Raw genomic sequence first — 19,012 nt, forward strand, 5'->3', positions numbered from 1 at the left:
AATAAAACACAAACTAAGGTCATATTGTTTTGTTTATTCTCCCCGTCAGACGAGGAAGTCAGTTTCAATACACATTCATTGAACAAATGATCCACAATAATGGTTATTTTGAAAAAGTGATTTCTTACATGGTGGTTCATAACAATATGAAAACTTCAATTATGATTTTTCAGTTCAAAGAAATGTTTACATACATAGCATTCATTGAATGAAACTAAGCATTCAACAAATGATCTTGAGAAGTCAAAAATCAGTTAACAAGAAATAATTGGTTGATATATTGAATTGGTTGATATATTCCAGGCCATACAATACAGCAGCAACGTGACTGCAAACTTCAGAATGGCCTGCCTGGCAGGTACAATGAGCTGAAATTATTGCACCATCATTCTCGAATATAATCCAGACTTGCAGTGCAGTGTTCATCCTCTGTGAATGCTTGACCTGAAATCAAGATAGATATTGAGAAAAAATTATCAATAAATCAAGTTTGAAAAATATCTAAATACCTTGGCAATTATGACAATGTGCTCTCCGATTGACTTTACTTCACAATCATGTACAAATCCAGCTTTAAAATATTTGTAGCCAGTCAAACTTTTGTAGGCCTTCATCTGCTGACTTGTATAGAAGCTATGAGTTAGCACCAGATAATAACTCATATCGAAAGCAGTAACTGGTGGAAAACATTCTATAGAACTGTTCAATCTGAAGTGAAAGTAAAAGCATCCATGCACTGTATCACTGTGATTTTATCTTTGTAACGCACAGCAATGTCTTTGTTTTCACGTTCCAATGTTAGTGAATAATCACTTTTATTAAAAACAGCCATCATAATCATTTTCACAGCTTCCAAAGATAACAAAACACGAAAAAACAGTGAAGGACCTATGTCATTGTATTCATTGTGTGCCTACAGGCGGCCATACTGTTCGAGAATTGGTCACGTGTTCTGAACATCCTTGTATTTTACGTTTTTAAGGTTAATGGCATAGTTGATACGACTGAAGTAAGCATTCATTTTTAAATTAAGTTTTTTATAAGAAAAATGTTGATTGTTGGAGTGAAAAGTGTCAAGGAAGGAGGAATAAGGTATAAAGGTGACTTAGTGAATAAATGCTCGTGTTTTTAAATAGTTTATCTTGTGAAAAAGAAGGCTGAAAAGTTGCCCTTTTCTGAACTTTGAAGGGCCGTAACTTTGTAAATAAGAAAGAGCGCCGCTTTTTTCATTCGGATTCGTAATACGCATGAAAATACGTAAGTACACTCAAACATTTTTTCAAAATCGCCGGATGCCCTCAAAACGAATATTTACCAAAATTAGATTTGGATCTCAGTGATTATAACATAATTGAATTAACCTTCTAACGATAAAAACGGGTCAACAAAAATTACGAGCAAACAAAATCCCAGAACCGAAAGTCATATCAGCTCGCATAAACTACATCTTGGAAATGAATGAAAGTAAAGGAATACAATTAGGAAAAAACTGCAGTCTACTGCTGGCAGTTGAACGATACAGTCGATTGGCTCGTGAGAAATTCCACAAAAAGTATTCAAATAGTTTTTATACTCAGTCTTAGCGGAATCTTGAAGTGATAAATTCACCAGCTGTATACAGGGTGTTTCAAATTCGACCTTCACCATTGGGATCTCGGAAATTATGAGAGATACGACGATGGTTAAATGGAGGCTAAGTTGCGCATTTACCTGACTAATAATATACCGTTGAGAAAGAAAATTCCCAGTATATCCGGAGATATCCGGAAAAAACAGAAATTTCGGAAAATGGTTTCTGTTTCTCGGGCTTTATTTTTGTAGGGTTCGAAAATAAATTACACTTTCGCATTGCCACTTTTCCTCTGCACGAAAATAATGTTTTCAGATTTGCTATCCGACGTTTCGTCTTCCACCCACCATCATAAACTTTATTTTTTCCTATGGGCGCTATATTATATTCTTTCTGTTTTGAATGGAACCAGATTTTACCTTTTCAATGACGTATCATAAGTTATCTTTTTCGAAAAATTGGAGATATTGAAACAAAATAATTCTTATCATAATAGGCTTTGACTTTGATGTTTCTAAATTTGACTTTCAATTTATTACAGTCAATGACGTTTTGTGATTGTGTAAAAGTCATTGAATTTTTGGTGAAAAGTGGCATTCACGAATGAAGAAAAAAGAGATATGATACAAATTTATTACAAGCCAATAGAAACAGTGTTAGGACATTAATTTCGGAGAAAAATTGACGTGTAGATTTCCCTGGGTTCATGTTTACCTGCAAATTATTAATTTTTATTGAAAATGACACAATGTCCAACTTACCTCATACATACCTCATTTATTTTCTTTAGTTTCCTGGTCCATTCTGTCTTTGTATTTTTTCCTCGGCTTTTCAAATGAACTAAACTCGGTGAGATTTTGATCCAATAACTTGAACATAGTTCGAGGTGGTTATCGTCTTTCGACACATTTCCGATATTCTACCGTATTTGCTATCAATTTGTATCATATCTTTATTTTCTTCATTAATGAAAGCCATTTTTCGCCAAAAATTCAATGACTTGTACAAAAACAAAATGTCATTGAGTGTAACAATTCGAAAGTCAAATTCAAAAACATCAAAGTCAATGCCTATTATGATAAGAATTAATTTTTTTCAATATCTCCAATTTTCCGAAAAAGTATGATACCTTATCATCATTGAAAAGATAAAATTTGGTTCTATTCAAAACAGAAAGAATCCAATGTAGCGCCCATAAGAAAAAATAAAGTTGATGATGGTGGCCGGAAGACGAAACATCGGATAGCAAATCTGAAAAACACCATTATGTAGCAGAAAAGGAGTGGCAATGTGAAAGTGCAATTTATACTCGGAATTTCAAAACTTTCTCAACGGCATATTATTATTCAGGTGAATGGACAACTTTGCCTCAATTCCACACTCTTTCTATCTCTCCGAGATCCCAATGGTGGGGATCGATATTGAAACACCCTGTATATCTGGTAGGTACCAGTGAACCTAACCAAATTGTTGCCAAGCGTATATTTTAGCAAGACCGTAGTTGGAACTGATCAGGTGTCATTAGAACGAACCTCCGGAATCGTTTCAGATGACAGACATGTTCAACGAAAGGGATATTTCTACCAATCAAAAATCAACAACCAAGCCGAAATTCCAGAAATACTTCCTATATCAAATTCAGGCGTAGTAAACCAATTAAAATTTTCTTCAAAAGAAAAAGCCATTTTATTTCCGGCCTCATGAGAAGTCAGACTGCAGAAGTATATAATTGCTCTCGGCGAAAAAGTACAACGTGAAAACATAATATTTTCGTCTTTTATCTCAAATAACAGAATATGTATTTACCTCACCAGTAAAACACATGTTGATAAATGTTTATGCGAACATGGGCACATAACAATAAATGAAGACTAGTTTTCATATCAAATCGTCTACTCTTATCCATTGTCTGCCCCATCATTCCCCACAATGTCGTAGAAAGAAAACTTGAAGAAATTGGTATGAATATACTTTGCCCCATTACCTTCCTAAGAGTTGGAACTCCTAATCCCGAGTACAGACATGTAAGTACTCATTTTCCGAAGACAGATATATTTCAATCCTTCCGCCTTCTTGAGCATGAAAATACGTCATACCATATTTTTCTATCCGATGACGCCCTCAATTGTTTCAAATGCAGAAAACACGAACATATTGCAACCACTTGTCCCGAAGTCAATCCTCAGCAAGTGGAGACTCAGACAATAACAGAAGACAGCAACATCGCTCAAGAACAAATAACAATACCTACAGAAGACATTCCAGAAAATTCTGATAAAAGCAATCCACCAACCGCTCCTGAAAGCTTATCGGAAATAATTATTCCATCAACTGCTCAGAAACGAAGCATGTCCACTACACCAAGTCCTTCCGTTGAGGATGAAATAAAAACCGACTGCATTAGGTCTCACAAACCAAAGATATTAAGTCAGGAAAATACAATGGCAATGGAATCTCACATCATGCCAATCAAAGCAACAATTGAAAATAACAACCCCCATTCATTCTGAATTTTGACCAATTATTTTATCAGACTTTCTGGAGAACTCGCTTGGCGCGTCTGACATCCTAAGTGTTGCAAGAAATTATACTGAAAATATCCATAGTCTGCTTGGTATGCTATTGAAGATATATCCTTCAATCACGGACTGTAGAATCATATTATCATTACTGATTGATCTCTCAAAATTATCTCAAGTTTACAAATTATCCTACATTGATATTGCAAGGAAATATCTCACTCTCCAATATTTACTAAAAAAGGAAGCTCGACGTATGTGTGAAAATCCACCTGAATAGCGAAGGGAATTATGTTTTAAAATATGCCAAACGTATCCATGTATTCAATTCAATTTAATGTATACTGATGCGGTTGATGCGGAGTGAAATCGGAATAAAAAAAAATTATAAAACTATTTATTTTTGGTTAGGTTAGGTTACGTTAGGTTAGGTTAGGTTACGTTAGGTTAGGTTAGGTAAGCCATTATTTCAAATATCACCAAGTCTATGGTTGCAAGTCGATAGGTTACGTTAGGTTAGGTTAGGTAAGCCATTATTTCAAATATCACCAAGTCTATAGTTGCACCAATAACTAGGCGAAAAAGTTATTTAGGTAAACTACGAACAAAATAGACCCCAATACAGTTTCTTGGGGTACCCCATACATTATTTTTCACTCTTCGCTTATGCATTTTTCAACTATCATTCTCTCCAAGAAAACTTGTGAGGAGCATTTGCGGTGAACCTCTAACTCCTGTAGGTATCCATAAACTGGGATATTCTTTTTATTTTTCAAAATACTTTGGTCTAGTTGAAGATAAGAGCTATAGGTCTATAGTTGTTCATCTCACATTTATCGCCATTTTTATTAATTGCTGCAACTATACATAGTCTTAAAATACATGAGGAGATGCGTTATTATAAGGCCGATATTGAATACTGAAGGTTCACTTATATATTCTATAATCAACTGCAACTTTTTTAATATCAAACCATCATAAAGTGAAGCTTTTTTTTAAGCGTAGAAATTATTCACCAATGAAGATAATTATATAATTATCACAATGAATTTCATTTAAAACACATTTTGTTATAGGTTATATCCATCAGTTACTGGTACGGACCAGTAACAGATGAAGCTACCCTGTATAAAAACGCTTTTAAAATAAAATTTGTTTCAAAAATTATATACCTAATTATTACTACACGGTATACCGCTACACGGTAGCTGTCGATCGTTCATATATTTTTTAAGGAGAAAACATAAGCACAGGAAAATCTATAAGGCGCTCTTAGAGCGGTGCCTATGCTAAAATAGCGACTTACATTGGATTTGAAATGCCGAAGATCAAATCCATTTGGATAAATATTCTCAGCAAGTTTATTCCACATTAACGCAGATCTCCAGATGGAAGAGTTTTTAAACAATTTAGTCTGAGGTGTACTGAGTTTAACCTCAAAACGATGAGCAGCTACAGTGCCAAGTCACGTGGACACTTTCCGTGAAAGTATCTATGGAAGAGATACAATGTTCTAGACTTCTAGACTATCAAGGTTGTAAGTGATGTTCGCGTCTCCAATCAGGCGGATGGCTCTTTTCTGGATGGAATCCAGTAGCTTCAGGGTATGCTTAGAGGTGGAACTCCATACATGAGAGTAATACTCCAAAGAAGAAGAAGCAGGCTTTGCAATTTCAGCGATATGATTGTGTCAAGACATATTGATGTCCATTTTAATCTCCAACAAACATTATTATATCCGGTTCGGAGATATTTATCTTTTTGAAGAAAACGTTGCCTGGATTTTTGTGGCATTGAATTCGACCTGGTTGGTTTCACTCCAATTCGAAATAACTTCTAGATCCTTATTGATATATGCACCTTCCTGCTGCCGGTGAAGATGTGCATCCGCAGCCGATGTCCTGGAATCCAAATGGAATGACGAGTCAAGTGTGCTGTCGTCTTGGTTTTTTCCAATAAGTCGTTGATGTACAATAAAAAGCACTAAAGAGAGTTTTGGAGACAATATGGATTTCTGGGGAACACCAGCGTTGATGGTAAAAGTATTCGAGAGATCCATCGACGGCCACTAGGAAAGGTTCTTTCAGGAAGTTGGAGAGCCATATACAAAAATGTCCTGATAAGCCATAGCATCAAAGTTTGACGAGCAAATCCTCATGCCACACAAGATCAAAGACCTTAGAAATATCAAGCGCAACAGCTCTTGACTGTCTGTGTTTCTCGATTGCGTTATTCCAAATATAGGTAACAAACGATAGAAGGTCGCCGGTTGATCGTGGGGTACTCACTTTCCGAGCATTTTGACTTTTCCAATACGTTTCAAACCATCGCCAAAACCGTATAGGTGCTGACGCTCAGTTCTTCCGTCATCCCAGGCACCGTTTGCGATGGATCAGTCTTCACCGGAGTCCTCAAATCCTTGTCCTTGATTACTTTAGGTCGACCACTTTGAAGCTAGTCTTCGAAACTAAAATATCTGGAACGGAATTTCGCAAACCAACGTTTAAAATCTGTTTAAAATATGTTTTTCTGTTAATCAGCTGTCGCCCCCATACGAACGACAACTCTCAGAAGTTGAGAAACTTGTGCGAGCTAAGGACTAACGAGGTCCTACTTTTTAACGTGAGATCCTAACACGTCGAACAGTGCGTTCATTAATTTCATTATTGCCAAATACCTGATTGATTTTTCACGATATTTCGACAGCAGAGTCTCTAGTCATATACATCAGTATATTCCATATTTATTGAGATATGGAGCTAAAAAAAATGAAAGACATTGAAACGGACAAAACTTTTGAAATAGCCTAATATATTTTGTTCAGTTTTATTGGAACGAAAATATATATTTTTTGCCGTGAAAAATAATGAATTCCTTATAATGATTATTTCATTGTATCTTCTCAAATCTAAAAACTCGTAAGCCAAAAACATGTATTCCAGCAAAAAAACACATTTCCAAAATCACTAATGAATACAAAACAACCAAGGTCGCAGATCGAATTTCTTATGAACTTTATTTGAAACCTGAAAGCAGAAGTTCAAAAAAAGATTGTGTTCCATGTCTTGCTCACGCACAAAAACTAATGGGGAAAAGTACATCATTTATACCCGGCCATAATATATTAGATTTATGCATATATAAAAATCATATACAGAGTGTTTCTTGAGTTTATTCAACTATTTATTATTTTGCGTGAGCTGCAAAATAAGTAGAACCGAAGCTTCTCCATTTCATTCATAAGTAGATGAATAAAGTAAATTGTTTCAATTGCAATATAACTCGTCAAAAAAAGTTTGTGTGCCAAAAATCACCAATATAAAACAGTAACAGATATCAAAATGGATTCCATGTTTGCAAAACTGTTCAAAATTTTTTCTATTCGTTAGATTGATGCAAAGCCTTGCTTGGCGTATTCACAGATAACAGCACAAACATTTTCAATGTTGAAGTGAAGTTCTTCCACGGTAATTACACCTTCATCATGATACATCAACTGTTTCATATAGCCCCACAGAAAAAAAATTGCCAGGCATTAAATCGATGATGGGTGCAGGTTGAAAAATGGATATGTTGTGTCCTATTGATTCATTCGGAAAATTATCATTTAAGTAATCACGAACAACTCTTTTCAACTGTGTTGAAGCTCCATTATGTAGCAACCACATAGTCTGTCTCACATTCAGAGTATAATAACTTTTTTAATAATTAGTGCAGATTGAAAGAAAATCTAAATAAATTTCAACTGTCAGGCAAGGTGGAAAAAGTGGGGTCTAATAAGCATTGCTATTACTACGCTAGCTCATTCGAGGAAAATCTATATTAAAAACGATTTATTTTCCCAAAATACGGATTTTCTACTGTTCAATCATGATTATTGTAGCAACTGTATACTTCAGTTCGTGAAAATGTAATCTGGACTGTACACAAATCAATTTTGTACAATCTTAATTTCTCTATGAAAGCTATTTTTCGGGTTTATTGGTCGTGATCTACAAGTTTTATACCTGACGATTCGTCTATTATTGCGGTAGATATTATCACGGGCGAAGAAGCAACGGTAAAAGTGCTCGGGTTGTTTCTATTGGTTGGACTTTGTTTCTATTGGTTGGATCAAATTGCCGTATTAGTGTTCAATTGAGGACAAGAACCCGGATTTTAATTTTGTTGATTTTTCTTTTCTATTGAAATATTATCTATGTTTTTGCTGCCCAATGCGATACCATCCGTTTGCTCGTAAGAAACACCATATTACTGAAAATACGTTGATGATAACAAGTAAGTCGAATATAGGTCCTAGAGCATGAGGCTGTGAAACCGTTTTGTTGGCTGTGTCACTTTAAGGCTATACCACGTTCGTGATATCCACAATGCCGAAAATTACTTTTCGACGCCGTTTAATTAGCATGTCTTACAAGGAAAGGGTTTTTCCTTCTTGTTGGAAGATTGCTCGCGTTCAGCTTACTTCCAAAAAGGGCAAGAAAAATCTTTCAAATAACTGTTGACCAGTCGCTTTGTTAACAGTGATCCTGAGCGATCATCAATATGGTTTTTGGAAACAAATATCAACAGGCGACCTTTTGTCGTATGTCACCCATATTTGGAATAACGCAATCGAAAAACATGGAGAGTTAAGAGCTGTTGCGCTTGATATTTCTAAGGCACTAGTACAGTCATTTTAGGGGGTTTGCCTAGGAAAGTGGACATACCCAGCTGTAAATTTGTAATAACATTGTATTTTGGCATCATAAAAGTATTCTAAAAATTCCCATATGATTCGACGGCCGCAACTTCAAAAATTAGGGGTCAAAAGTAAAAAAAACGACTTTTTGCACGTTTTTTGCCAATATCTCGTTTCCAATGGGTTTTATGCTAATTGTATTTATTATCAATATTGTAGAGAATCAAATTGTCTACAACTTTTGTTTCGAATATTTTTTCATTTGTTGAATCGTTTTTGAGATATAGGGCAATGCGGGCGCATTTTAAATATTGAGTTAAATATCTGGTTGTCCCGATCGAAATCAGCTCATTTAAGGTTTATAAATTATTACTTAATAAATAATTATGGATAATTTTCATTTTTCATCAACAAAGACATCATGTTTAAATATTTTTTTCATTAATTATTTATTTTCAATTAAGTATCAATTTATTTAATAACACTTACCTGCCCGTGTGGTTATAAATTTTTAGAGGGAAAAGATGTTCTTATAACATTATACTTAAAATCTAATATATAGTAAGTATTCTTCAATAAATAAAAATAAATAGGAAGGAAATAAAAAAATTAAAAAAACACATAAAATAATTAAAAGAAAAATGAGTTTCAATTTCAGTTTTCTTCTTCTTCATCGTCGTCGTCTTCTCGCAGCTGTAAAAATTCAAGAGCGTTATCATCTTAATTGTCATTCGTTTCCAATTCTTCCATGATTTCTGGATCAAAAGACATATCTTCGTTAACATCGGTCTCATATGGTACAGCATTGAGACAAGCTCGTCCATTACACTGGCCACAAGCTAAAGAGCATTGCAACACCGCTTTCCTGCATCCACATCTAGGACCACAACCACTTTTGCAGTTACAGAATACCACCTGGAGCAGGTGGTAAAATGGTCATGATAGGTTCTAGCAATCCGTTACGCATTGTCCAACCCCATTCCTGGGGTTCCAAATCATATCCTAACCAAGTTTGAACTTGGTAATAAACTCGATTGAAATTTTGGTGAGCTGCTCCAATTGTTGGTGGGATATTTGATAGCTGCACAGGTTTATTGAGCTTTGTTAGCTTGACATATTGTACATAACGAAGATGATCGATAGTATCTACAGACTTTGGAGCATTATAAACAGCTAATAAAGTTTGCAATCCACTATCAAATAATCTTTGAACCGGGCAGTTTTCTTCTTTAAATGCTGCGGCAAGTTCATCCAAATTAGATAGTTTCTCGAATGTTCTTAAAAACATTTACAATCAAAATGTAATCAAAGTATATCCCTTAATGACTTACAGGAATACATGAAATACAGGAATAAATTGCATTATTGAATTCATAGGTCGGTTCATTAATGAAAAAAATATTCGAATATAATTTATTTGTTAATAAAAAATGAAAGTTAATTATAATTATTCATCAAGTAATAATTTATAAACTTCAAATGAGCTGATTTCGATCGAGACAACCAGTTAATTTCAAATAATATTTAATCTGTGCCCGCGCTGCCCTCTATCTCAAAAACGATTCAACATATGAAAAAATGTTTGAAACAAAAGTTGTAGACAATTTAATTCTCTACAATATTGCATAAAACCTATTAAAAACGAGATATTGGCAAAAAACCTGCAAAAAGTCGGTTTTTTAAACTTTTGACCCCCAATTTTTGAAGTTGCGGCCGTCGAATGATATGTGAATTTTGAGAATACTTTTATGATGCCAAAATACAAAGTTCATATATATTTACAGCCGGTTATGTCAACTTTCCGAAATACAGGCCTAAATCGACCTAAAATGACTGGACAAACGAGGCGTGTGTGGCATGACGGTTTGCTGGACAAACTTCATTGCTATGGCTTGTCGTATCGATACTTTAACCATCAATGCCCTGGGATCCATATTGTCTCCAACCCTCTTTTCATTGTATATCAGCAACTCATTGGAAAAAATAAAAAATCCGAAATATTTCTTTGCTGACGACAAAACACTTGTACCGTCATTCCATCTGGATTCCAGGACATTGGCTGCGGATGCACATTTTCACCGAAAGCAGGAAGTTGCATGTCTAAATGAGTATCTAGAGGTGGTTTCGAATTGGGGTGGAAGAAATCAAGTTCAATTCAATGCCACAATAACCGAGGCATCGGTTTTCTCCGAAAAGATGATAGTCTCCGAACCGGATGTAATAATGTCAAAACAGACAATTTCGCTTTCTGATTCGATTAGTTTGTTGGGGTTAAGCTGGACACCAATATGTCTTGGCATAATCATGAAGCTGGAATTGCAAAGGATGCTTCTCAGAAGCTTGGAACACTGTTCCGAGCCAGAAAACTGTATACACCTCAGCAACTTTTGATTCTCAGATCAGAGCCTCTTTGGGGTATTGTTCTCATGTATGTTCAAGAACTCTTTCATTTGGAGAACTGCGTTTATGTGGAAGAACGTTTTTCCAAATGGATTTTATCTTCAGCGATTCAAATCCAATGTGAATCGCTTCTTACGCACAGGCACCGCTCTTGGAGCGAGGGTCATGGATAGTGACGAATATTATGGGTTTATGGTTACGAATCGAAACCAAAATCCAATCAACCTAATGAAAGAGCTCAGGAAAGTCAAGCCCGAAAAAACACGCCAAGTTCGATCAAATAAATGTCAAGTTTTGCCCAGTATTTTCGTCGATTGCCGTGACATAGTTCATCAGGAGTTCTTGTCACATGATCGTATGGTCAATGAGGAATAGTATCTTGAAGTCATACGTCGCTTCCGAGAAGCAAAGCTCAGAAATCGTCCGGTATTGTGGAACAACAATTCATGCCTTTTGCATTACGATAATGCACCTGCTCACAACACTGTAATCATAACTCAGCCACCGTATTCACCAGATTTGGTGCCTTTCGACTTTTTCGAATGGCTGAGAAAGCTCAAGGGCATACCAAAAAGTGCATATCAGAACTACTTCGAGGATTGGAAAAATCGCCGGCACAAGTGTATTATATCTGAGGGAAAATAGTTTGAAGGGGATGAAATAGAAATTGAGAAAACTGAAATTTTGTCTTATTTTTTAAACAGACTGTGTAAAACATAGGATCACATCTGATGCTGCATTTTATTGGCATTCTCCGAATGTTAATATTATTCAGTTTGTTTTCATAAACGTGGGCTATTTTTTCTCTCACAGTAATAAGAGAAATAAGTTTCAGGCCCTTTGAAGGGCTAATTTCAAGTGGTGTAACCACTCGTAATTAAAAACAATAATTCACATAGTCTATCTAGATGAGCGATATCAGTAATAAATGAAACTAAGTTTTTACACGGCAGTGGACATGAAACAAATTGAAACTGATTCATAAAAAAATAATATTATGACGCAACTATTATAAAGGTGATTTCTGGTTTGTCAAATTCTTTCGTTCTACAGTCTCAACTTTTAAAACACCCTATAAATAATGACTTCGCGGGTGAAAGTGGTGTTTTAATCCAAACATATATATTTTTTATAATACAACAAAAATTGAAAATGTATTTTTTTTTTCAGTTCTAATATGTGTGTAGCTCAGGATATGATCTGCGATGGACACAAAGACTGCCCTAATGGCGAAGATGAGCTGATTTGCTACAACTTATTTTCAGAAGGTGAAAAAACGTAAGTAGTATTAGTGTTACCCAGTTTATACATATATGCATATTTTCATAATATAAATCAAAAATGAAAATTAGGTCATAAGAAAATTTACTGGTAATTCTTCAAAAAATATTTTCCAGATTCTATTTCCATGAATTGATTATTGACTACATATTGAAATGAAATTCTTCGTGTACGGAGACAGCCTAATAGTGAAAGTAATTGATCATATGCCATTTGCTCTTTCCAAATGACTGAGTGTGTTCAATTTATTGAAGTTTTGTGTGAATTGATTGAGATATGGACGATGTTATGCGTGAGGAGTCGTGGCGATGGTTCAATAATGGTGATCTATTCAAATACAGCTGGCCATTCGTTAGAATGTTTGAAGTTTTGTGTTCAATAATTTCCATTACATCCAAATAATTTTGCTTTTAACCTTCATTTTCTATGTTTCAAAATTTCGAAATATTTGTTAATGATATGATTTTCTTCTGAACTATTATTTGAATATGTTGAACTTGTTTTCTTATTTACATAGCTCACATGATGTGCCTGGATACGATTCCTGAATGTTCTGCCAGTTTGACCAATATCTGTTTAAATTTGTTCAAAATCTATTTTCCGTTAATCAGCTGTCACCCACATACGAACGACAACTCTCAGAAGTTGAGAAACTTGTGCGAGCTTAGGACTAACGAGGTCTTACCTTTTAACATGTGATTCCTGACACGGTAATATATACCTTACGACAGGTTCCACACTTCAGTTCTTTTCATACTATTTTCTACTAACTTTCGCAACGTATTATCTGTTCTATATGCAATTTTAATACTAGGTTAATCAAAAATGAAGCTACTTTCTCTGTTGTTTGTCCAAAATATATTGAATCTTTATAATAACTTATCAATAGAAAAAACGTTTCGAATCGCTTTCGCTTAGACTTTTTTGGAAAGTATTTTGTCAGGTAATTCAGCTTTGAATCCGTTTTTTACTGCAATTTGCTTGACGATATTGAGTACTTTATTGAAATTATCTATTGAAAAAGGAACATTGACTGATCTAAAAAGCATGCTATTGTGAGATCCTACTTTGTGTTGATATGGATTGGTAGAATCATAATGTTTAATAATATCTGTATCTGTAGAGTAGACACTTAGGCCACATGTTACCCATTGTACATCCTTCCGAAGAGTTATCCTCCTAGGTCATCGTCCATCCTGTCCTTTCCAGGTGGAACAGGTGGACAGGTCACTAGGAGATATCTCCTTTATATCGGCAGGTGTAGGCCAGGACTGGCCGAACACACACTCTCTTATTGACGATAACTCCGGACACTGGCATAGGACATTCTTGACAATTTCTTCTTCCTGTTCACACATCCTGCATAGAGGTGTATCCACTAGCCCCATATTATGGAAGTGTTTCCTTAGTTGACAGTGGCCAGTTAGAAATCCTAAGCGTAAGATTTTTCCTCGCCATCGCCAGATATTTTTTTCGGCGCCAGCTTTCCAGAGTCGCCTAGGGTGATCCTGACAAGATTGCATCCTTTGATTCTGTCCCATCTCTTTAGGGATTGAGCATGGGTGTGACGTTTGGATAGTTCCGCAATTGTCATAAGGCCGTAGGCGTCAGTGGGTTCTAGTAATATTCGTAAGGGAAGGTTTGTGATAAATTGAAAATTCATTTTTGTTGTTCATTCTGCTAATCGTTAAGTCCAAACTGATGTGATCCTTTGATAGAGAAAAATGTAGGCAAATATGCCGATTTTATATCGAAATATAAATTTAAAAAATAGTTATGACGTTCTGACTTTTTGAGTGAAAAGTAATCTCAATAAATATTTGAAACAAGAATTAATATGAATATATCCATCGAGCATGAATTGAGTCTACCTTCGACAATACCCACTGTAATGCTGCTTGCCTATATCGAGGCTTGAATTAATCATAGCTCGGAGACTGAAAAGAAAGTTTATCTGGTGATTATTATATCGACGAGGAAGGAGTTTTGACGATCATGAAATAATTGCATTAAGTCAAATAAATGAGTTATTAGGAATATGGGATTCGCTTTTCCTCCTACAAAATGTTCATGTCAGAAGTAATTGGTATATATCGTGTTCTTTTCAGTTATTAATGTATTTTCAGATTCTAATTTGTTTGCAATAAAAACCCATTTTTCATTATTTATCGTTTCATATAATACAGTACTAATTCATATGCATAATTTTGAATCGATAATCCTATGATTACAACTTTTATATGCCATTACATTTTTTCATTCATTTAGAAACAATTAATTGTTTTCAAATTTCTAAGGAGAGTTTTTGAATGTTTTCTCATAAGGACAAAACACAAGCACTACAGAAAAATCCTAAAGGTGCTCTAAGAGTGGTGCCTGTGCAAAAAGTAGCGATTCACGTTAGATTTAAATCGCTGGAGATTAAATACATTTGGAAAAACGTTATCAGGAAGTTCATTCCACGTAAACGCATTTTTCCAAATGGAATAATTCTTAAACACTTTCCGTGAAAGTTTCTATAAAAGAGAAACAAATCCCCAACCTTTCTTCAATGTCCAAAACTATCAAAGTTGTAAGTTATGTTCGTGTCTTCAATCAGGCAGATAGCTCTTTTCTGGATAGAATCCATCAGCTTTAAGGTATGCTTAGGGTATGTCCACATACATGTGAACAATACTTCAAAGAAGGTCTGATCTGAGCTTTATAAAGCATCAAAAGTTGCTGAGTTGTATACAGTTTTCTGGTTAGGAACAGTGTTTCAAGCTTTTGAAAAGCCGCCTTTGCAATTCCAGCGATATTATTGTGACAAGACATATTGATGTCTATCTTAATCCCCAACAAACTTATCGAATCAGAAAGCGGAATTGTCTGTCCTGACATTATTACATCCGGTTCGGAGACATTTGGCATTCATTTTCAATAGGTGTATGGATACAGGTTTCTGGCCAACAGCACTAAAAAAACAATAGTTATTCCTTTATTCAAGAACGGCGATGAGACAGTGGTTACAAATTACAGACCCATTTCCCTTACTACACACCTGAACAAAGTTTTTGAAAAAATCCTTAAAAAAAGGTTAACATCGTACGTCTCGAAATATAACATAATATCTAATTGTCAGTTTGGGTTTCGCGAAAAAGTATCCACTCAGGACGCAATCATAGCTCTCATCACAGATATATCATCAGCTCTTAATGAAAATAAACCATGCCTATGCGTATTCATCGACTTGTCGAAGGCATTCAACACAGTTGACTATGACCTTCTATTGAAATCCTTGGAGGATATTGGTATAAGAGGCAAAACTTTGAATTTGTTCAGAAGTTACCTCACTGATAGATTCCAGTGTGTGAGAATTGATGACGTGTTGAGTGACACGCGAAAAACTGTTATTGGGGTTCCCCAAGGCACGGTTTTAGGACCAATCCTTTTCAACATATATGTGAATGGACTGTACTCTATCGAAAGCAAAGGTAAAATATTAGGTTTTGCAGACGATACGGCTATTTTCTACAAGGCGAATGGCTGGGAGGAACTGAAAAGTATTGTTGAAACTGATCTCGGATCAATAAAAAATTGGCTTGAACATCGATTGTTGACAGTAAATTTCGATAAAACGCATTATCTACCCTTCAGTTGCAACAATTTCAGTAATCCTTCTTTTTCACAATTGAAGATTGGACAACATGTAATACTTCCCGAATCAAAAGTGAAATATCTAGGTGTGATAATTGATTCACATCTCAAGTGGAAGGCACACATTCAATATATCTGTAATAAGTTACGTTGTATACTATACAAATTCAAATATTTGTTGAAAATACTGACATACTCTGATCTCAAAATTCTATATCACGCACTCGTGGCGAGTCATCTGAGCTATGGAATCGCTTGCTGGGGTGGAACATTCCATATACACCTTCGTCCACTTGAGGTGCTCCAAAACAGGTTCCTGAAATTGATACTATCAAAACCAACCACATTATTCAACAGAATCATTGTATTCCGAAGGTAAAGTTTTCGATATCCGCCAACTGTTTTACTATAATATTGTCATAGCTTATTACAAGAACAGATGTTTCACTCTTCCGACTCACTTATACAACACCCGTAAAAAAAATATCCACGTTATTCCTCAAGCGCAAAAATCAATTTTCCATTATTACAATTACCTTGCTCCTAAGCTGTTCAATACTATTTCCGACGAAATGCGCAGTATCACAATTATTCATTTGTTCAAGAAAAAATTAAGATTATTCATATTATCTCAACCAAGAAATTTTTTTGCTGAACTTGTTGACAAAAAAAATATTTGAAATTTGTGTGTTATGTTTGTTATATACCTAAACCCATATGATGCATATGTTTGCATGTACATCATTAACATCAATTCATTTAAGTATAAAGCAGTTTTATAATATAATGTATAATGCGCGTTATTATTTTTTGAATTTTTTTACAACAGTACCTATTATGAAATGAAAAATATCACCCTTCTGATCGTTCACCTTCTAGGTTTACAATTTGGTCATTTTATAGCCTTAACATTATTTTAAAAAAAGTGTCTGTATGTATGTTAAGTTTTCTTTTTTAGGCAAAACAAGTGCTTCTGCACTTATTGCCATTTTACTTTATTCAACATAGCTATTATTTGTTTGTATGATTATAATTATTCTTTTTTATGAATAAAGTCATTATTATTATTATTATTATTATTTATCTTTCTGGAGAAAACCGATGCCTGTGTTTTCGTAGCATTGAATTGAACTTGGTTACTTTCACTCTAATTCGAAATCACCTCTAGATCCTCATTAAGTTATGCAACCTCCAGCTGCCGGTGAAGATGTGCATCCACAGCCCATTGACATGTTCCATTATAATGGGTACTCAATATACTCCAAAGTGAAATTTGTGAATTATTCCCTTTTTAGACAGAAACGTTTCAAATTCAATTATGTTTCAATAACATCCTCCGCATTTTGAAATGATGATTCTCTACTTTTTTCGAAGAACAGAGAAAACTATCTTGAAAACTACCTTGTCATCTTGTGGTCGATTTTTACAGAACAAACATTTCCACTGTCACTGTCAAAGAGTAAAACTTTTGATGTGAGCATATTGTGGAACAATATACAGTCCAAACAGTGGACTGCAAAGGGGAACCAGCTCCAAAAAGAGCAAAAACTTTTTTCCGGTTGGGATAGTGATGGCGACTGTTTTTGGGATAGTCATGGAGTTATTCAAATCGATTGTTTTCAAAAAGAAAAACCCATTACAGGAGCATACTACGAATCATTAGTTGACAAGCTGGCGGCAGAACTTGCGATAAAACGGCCACACAAAAAATCCTGTTTCACCAAGACAACGCACCGTCTCACATCTCAGCGGTTGCCATGACGAAAATCCACGAATTACGGTTTGAACTGCTTGACCATCCACCAAACTCACCAGATCTAGCCTCAAACGATTTCTTTTTGTTCTCTCATCTAAAAATTGCGCTGGAAGAACAGATATTTTCATCAAATGAAGAGACAATCACCTTTGTGAACAAATATTTTGCAGAGAAAACCGCCGAATGCTATCTGGACGGGTGACAGAGATGGGAGCATCGCTAGAAGAAGTGCTTCAAGTAAAAAGTAGATTATGTTGAAAAATGAAATGAATTGAAAAAATGTCTTATATATTTGTTATGTCGGTAACTTTCCAGACCACCCCTATTAGTAGGTTGTCAGAATTCTCCAGTCTCTTCCAAGATATAACAATCTGTAGATATCATTTCTTGAAAAAGGAAATTCAACTAGTCATTAACACTATATTTCTCAACTTCAAAATTATTTTTCTCTGTCCAGAGATATGATAGGTTCATAAGAATTTTTTTTTCAAATACATTTTCGTATATGTTTTCAGGACTAATGCAGGAGAGGTCATGACTCGTACTGGCGGCATTTGGCACCCCGGTTGCTTCAACTCGCACTACACTGTGGCAGAACTGGAGGAAATCTGCGATAAGTTAGGCTTTCCTGACAGCAATGCTAATCAATTGATACCGCCTAGAAATATCGGCAATATTACGGCCCTACGTCCTGTAATCGATCACTTCAGCATGGTATGGATTTACAGAAACCCACAGTACAAATTCAAGTTGGGGATGAGAACAGGAAACGAGCCATACGTTAGTTTCGTGGAAGATGGGAATTGTTTTAGGTTGTTTTTAGCTTGTATGTGATCTGAATAATGAAATTAGTGTTGATTCAGTTTGTTGCTTATTTTGTTTGTTTTTCAAATGTGTATTACAAAAAATGTATTCCTATTAACTGAAAATCGGTATTGAAAATTCAATCAAAAATTTCACAATTATAAACGATATAAGTTACCAGAAAAAAAATTCGTTCGGGCTTTTCATTAATCTGTTTGTTCATATTTATCATAATGAAAACTAAGACCGTTATTTCTCGTAGAAAATTCTACACAATCTGTCAAATTGAAGGCTGACATATTGAATAAAACCCTCTTTTTTTAGTATATATAATATAATAATAAAATAAAAATCGGTTTAAAATC

The 19,012-nt window shown here is 34.9% G+C and overlaps 1 protein-coding gene across 1 annotated transcript in view; it reads left to right on the forward strand.

Moving 5' to 3' along the window:
- LOC111512102 (serine protease ndl) overlaps positions 1–18,705 on the forward strand; it is a 138,973-nt gene extending 120,268 nt beyond the window's left edge. Inside the window, exons 19-20 of the mRNA XM_023168198.2 lie at positions 12,341–12,448; positions 18,359–18,705. Coding sequence (XP_023023966.2) covers positions 12,341–12,448; positions 18,359–18,677 — 427 coding nt within the window. The 3' untranslated portion in view covers positions 18,678–18,705. The remainder of the gene's footprint in view (positions 1–12,340; positions 12,449–18,358) is intronic.
- The last annotated feature ends 307 nt before the right edge of the window (positions 18,706–19,012 follow it).

Source organism: Leptinotarsa decemlineata, unplaced genomic scaffold, assembly GCF_025532065.1.
Source record: "Leptinotarsa decemlineata unplaced genomic scaffold, Ldec_3_MD MMD2_tig00000026_RagTag_RagTag, whole genome shotgun sequence".
NCBI classification, from domain to species: domain Eukaryota; kingdom Metazoa; phylum Arthropoda; class Insecta; order Coleoptera; family Chrysomelidae; genus Leptinotarsa; species Leptinotarsa decemlineata.